Source organism: Echinops telfairi, unplaced genomic scaffold (assembly GCF_000313985.2).
Source record: "Echinops telfairi isolate 266 unplaced genomic scaffold, ASM31398v2 ScPeMD7_9;HRSCAF=40, whole genome shotgun sequence".
Taxonomy (NCBI): Eukaryota; Metazoa; Chordata; class Mammalia; order Afrosoricida; family Tenrecidae; genus Echinops; species Echinops telfairi.
The window spans coordinates 85,604,671-85,609,321 of record NW_022103906.1 but is presented as its reverse complement, the minus strand read 5'-3'; the positions used below and the strand labels follow the sequence as shown (position 1 = coordinate 85,609,321).

The 4,651-nt window shown below is 55.0% G+C and overlaps 1 protein-coding gene across 1 annotated transcript in view; it reads left to right on the top strand.

The window, feature by feature from the left end:
• Positions 1 to 814: 814 nt before the first annotated feature.
• The window catches only part of LOC115868260 (40S ribosomal protein S29-like), a 20,519-nt gene continuing 16,682 nt past the window's right edge, over positions 815 to 4,651 (top strand). Inside the window, exons 1-2 of the mRNA XM_045286595.1 lie at positions 815 to 898; positions 1,822 to 1,874. Of these exons, the coding sequence (XP_045142530.1) occupies positions 815 to 898; positions 1,822 to 1,874 (137 nt within the window). The remainder of the gene's footprint in view (positions 899 to 1,821; positions 1,875 to 4,651) is intronic.

The following is a 4,651-nucleotide window of genomic DNA, read 5'->3' as shown; positions in this document are numbered from 1 at the left end:
AAAAAGAGTTACAGTCTCAGAAACTCACGGGGCAGTTGGACCAGGCCCTATAGGGTCACCATGAGTCGGCATCGACTAGATGGCAGTGAGTTTGGTTTTATGGGTTTTAACCCTGGCCAGACTCTGAATTAAATTCTGGGGTTACAAAATAAAGAAAATGCAGCCTCCTCCCTGAAGGAATTCCCTGTTTTGTGAGGGAGCAAGAGAGGTCAACTGGGTGCCTGGTACAAAGATAACAGACCCCAGAGGTGCCTCAGTGTGAGGCACGCGCCCTGCAGGGATCACCCTCCAGCCCTGCCCTGCCCCCCAGCTACCAGGCCCTCCTTCCCGTCCCCACTCCTTTCTGGGAGCCCCGTCCCGGCCAGTAGGGAAAAGAAGACTGTCCTTTGGGTTCTCTCCGAGCAGGGCCTGTTTCCAGTCTAGACACACGCCTCCTTTGCCGGGAGCTGACCGACTGACTAGAGCTGGTGACTAACCCTTCTCGCTTCCAGAAAATACTGGGTGACTTCGCTTAGCTAAACAGAACTCCTGCCAGGCGGTGACTAGCTTCCCCTGCCGCCTGACCAACACTCCCTCCCGTGCGCCCACACTTCGGGCCACATTTACTCAGCTTTATCGAGTGCCTCCCATGTGGACGGGATCTTGCCTTAGAAGTAAGCAAACTGTTCTAGTGTTACCTAATGCAGCATAATGAACGAGCCACTCCAAAGCTGAGCAGTTTCAAGCCACAGCAGCAACAGCATTTGTTTGGCCCATGAAGGTGCGGGGTGAGCGTCCCTCCAGGGCGGCTCCAGGGCTGAGGCTGGCTTCACGCATGCATCAGCTGCGTGCCCAGCCTGTGAAGGCCCCGGAGCCAGCCGAGGATGAGAACAAGCCAGAGCTCCTGGCCCACGAGCTGGTAGACAGAATGCTCTGACAATCTTCCCATCGAAAGGTGGGCTCTAATTTCCTAGAGAGACCTCACCTCTATCTACTCTCACCTTGTGGTCTCTCCAGCCTGGTGGCTTCAAGGTAGCCGGACTAATCTGTCTGCTTGAGTCTCTCGGGCACATGTGCCAAGCAAGAGAAAAGAAGGTACACACTGTGCCTACTGCTCTGTTAGAGCTTGAAGTCAGGCAGCACCATGTCTGCCACCTTCGAGGCTTTGCTGGGCTTCATCCAACCCAGGCTGTGTTCAAACTCACTGCCATCGAGGCAGCGCTGACTCACAGCGCCACCCCCTGTGGGTTTCTGAGACTGTAACTGTTCCCAGGAATAGATAGCCCAGTGTACCTTCTGAAGAGCTGCTGGTGGTTTCGAAATGTTGACCATGAGGATGGCAGCCCGGTGCGTGACGGCTCACTACACCGCCAACCCTCCTTCTTCAAGGGGAGGGCAGTTCGACTCCACCACTGAATGGAAGCCAGTCCCAGATTTTGTGAACATCTTTTTGTATCACCACACAAAGCCAGGGCTTTGTGATAGAGAAGGGTCTAGAGCCTCCGTGTCCAGGACCAGGTGATAATGGTATACCACGTCTTCTGGCTCCAAGACCCAGGCCTCGATGACACTTATCCCATAGATGGAGGGGCCAGACTCCCTGGGAGCATTGGTGAAATCTATCAATCATGTTTTCCAGCAAAAACTTGCACATGCATAAGGAAGTTGTGTTTTCAACTCTATAGGTAGCGTGATGTTGGGCGTTGCAGAAGGATATAACCCCAGAGTCAAGGCTGGGCTAACCAAAACTGCCCTCAGCCTGCCCTCAACACAGCCACTGTCCTACCAAGACAGCCAGTACGTAGGCAGGAGCCGGTTCCTGTTCCCACGCCCACCTGGCAGCTGGGAGGCCTCGCCCAGGCCCAGCCATACGGTCTGGGGCAGTTTGTGGTCGGGTCAGTGGTGCTCTGTGGAGTTGGCTGCGGGAGTGTCCACGCGGTGCTGTGTCCGCCACAACCCCTGCCCCGTCGCACTCACCACATGAGGAAGAAGGAGGCCACCCCTTCCCGCTCCTGCCATGGGCACACCAGGGCCTGGGAGGAGAGAACTGGAATCCGGACTCCCCTCAGGGCAGCCAGCAGCCACCGCACTCCAGGGGAAGCCAGCAGGGACAGGCCTCTTGGCGAAGGGTCTGAGCTCCACAGTTGGCACAGCCAAGGGCATGGTGAGACCAGCCCTGCCCTCTGGCCCCTCACACCGGAGGGAGGTACACGTGAGTCAGAAACTCCAGAGAAAGAGTGTCTGAGAAAGTCCTTTGGGTGAGGAGAGTCACCGAGCAGTAGAAGAAATAGGAAGCGAGGGCACAGTCCGAAGTCCTGACCGTGTGACCTTGAACAAGTTACCCTTCCTGGGCCACATTCCCACAGGGCTAGCATACACACGTTCAGAACGGCGAGGGACAGGAACGTTCATGAATATCTTCCCGTATCTTACCTGACAAAAGCCAAGCCACACAGGTTGGCATCGGAACGTACTCCTCGGTGACACGTATTCATCAGTGACACGGCACTTCTTTGCTGAACCTTGTCAGGGTTCCCAATACTTCAAGAGCAGCTCCTCAAGTGGCGATGCTATTTACAATGTAACCCCGATAAGTTCAATGCATGTTTACATGTAATCTTCATGAGGAACATGGAACAGGAAGTTGGGCAAAAAACAGGTAAATCTACCATGCAGATATCTGCTGCTATGGAGTTGATTCTGACTCAGGGCAACTCTATGACACAGTGGAAGTACCCGCACTGAAACTTTATGGCTGGTGGGTTCCAATCACCCCTCTTTTGGTTAGCAGCCAAGCGCTGGACATCTTCGCCCCCAGGCCCCCTTCTCTCTGGACACAGGCAAGGCAAAGGACCTCAAGAACATGCTCCAGTACCCGAAGGTTCTTCATTACCTGCGCTTCCAATAAAAGTCATTGTATCGCATGTAATTCATGACCTGCGCTTCCAATAAAAGTCATTGTATCGCATGTAATTCAATTTTTAGAAATGGCTGTATTTAACAACCAACTCACAAAATACCTGAGAAGGTATCAACTGGCTCTGGTGAGCTTGTGCAGGTTAGCTTCAGGGTACCACCGATTAAACCCAGAACTACCTACCATCAAAAGCCCAGTGTCCTAACGCCATCTCCATCCACCCTGCCAAACACACCCGAGGTCCACGGGTACTAACAAGCAGCTTTTTAAAATCGATCTGACCTCAAAGCCAAGTTTGTAAGTACTCTCACTTGTCTCCGCTGTTTTTCTTTGGCTCTGGAAAGGTGACCCTGTTAGCCCCTGGGTGGCCTGATAGGAAAAGAGGAAGAGAAGCAGAGAGGGAAACTTGTAATGTCTTGTTGGGCCTCAGTCCAATGGACAGTCATCCACCTCAGGCACCTCCAAGCATCATTTCCCCCCCACGGTGGAATGGCAGTTCTGCCCCGGGTCATACAAAATCTGGGCTGAGTCTGGACCGGACCCGGGTCTTCCCAATCACCCGCAGGTCTGCGCATGCCCACAAGGGCAGACAGACCTGAACGTGAAGGGGTTTAGAGGTCCAGGAAGCATCTCCCATGTAGCCTACCACACGTCCAGAGGAGTACACAACGTCATATGTGAGGCCACGCGCTGGGAGGCTGCAAGTTTGAACCCCCCCCACCCCCACCCCTGAGCCTCTTCAGAAGAGCCCGGTGACCCTCTTCTGAAACATCAGCCTTGAAACCCTGTGAGCGCGATTCCAGTCTGGCACAACGGTGTCACCACGAGTCGGAATGGACTCCACTCAGCATGTACCCGGGCCACGGAGGAACATCTTGTGAGGGCTGTCGTTGTAAGGCTGAGAATGGCAGCCGACCAGCTGACCATGCCTGCTCACACGCTGCGCTGTCCGACAGGGTAGCTGCTAGCCCTCATGACATGGTGGTTACACATGGGGCTGCGAACGGCAAGATCAGCAGTTCGAAGCCACCAGTCGCTCCTCGGGAGAGAGCTGGAGCACACAGTTAGTCTTGGAAACCCACAGGGGCAGTTACGCCCTGTCCTAGAGTTGGCCTGGATTCGACGGCAGTGAGTGGAGAGCCTGGTTTGGCGATTTTCATTCAAATTGATTAAAATTAAGTAAATTTCAAAAATAAGTCCCTCACTCCACGATAGCCACATGGCAAGGGCTCGGTAGGCCTCCTGGTTACAGCCTACCATATAGGATATCGCAGCTAAAGAGCTTCTCCATCGTTGCAGAGAATTCTACTGGACCGCGCTGGCCCACGAAGGAAGTCAGCGACGTTAAAAACCAAGCTGCAGCCAGTGAGATCACACCAAAGTCAAGGGAGTGGTTGGTGGGGGTGGGGTGGGGGGCGGAGAAAGCCTTGAAGGACAAGGAACAGGAGCCCCACCCCAGCCCGGGGCTCAGGTCTGAGCACGTTCTCTTGTTTTCCTTCGGGCCGCCTGACCCGCGGTCTCTCTGTGGTCTCCACCACCCAGAGGCGGAGACTGGGCTTGTGGAGGCCTGCCGAGTTGCTGACCAGGAGCCAGCAGTCGTGGGAACAGCAGAGCCTCCTCCAGGCCACCCGGTGACTGCAGCCCAGCCGGGGTGGGGCCGGAAGGAGCAGCCGCCCACCTGCCCGCACCCCAAAGCTTTGGCGGAAGCCTAATGCTCAGCAAAGGAGTACCTGGAAGGAGCTGGGGGGTTTGTGG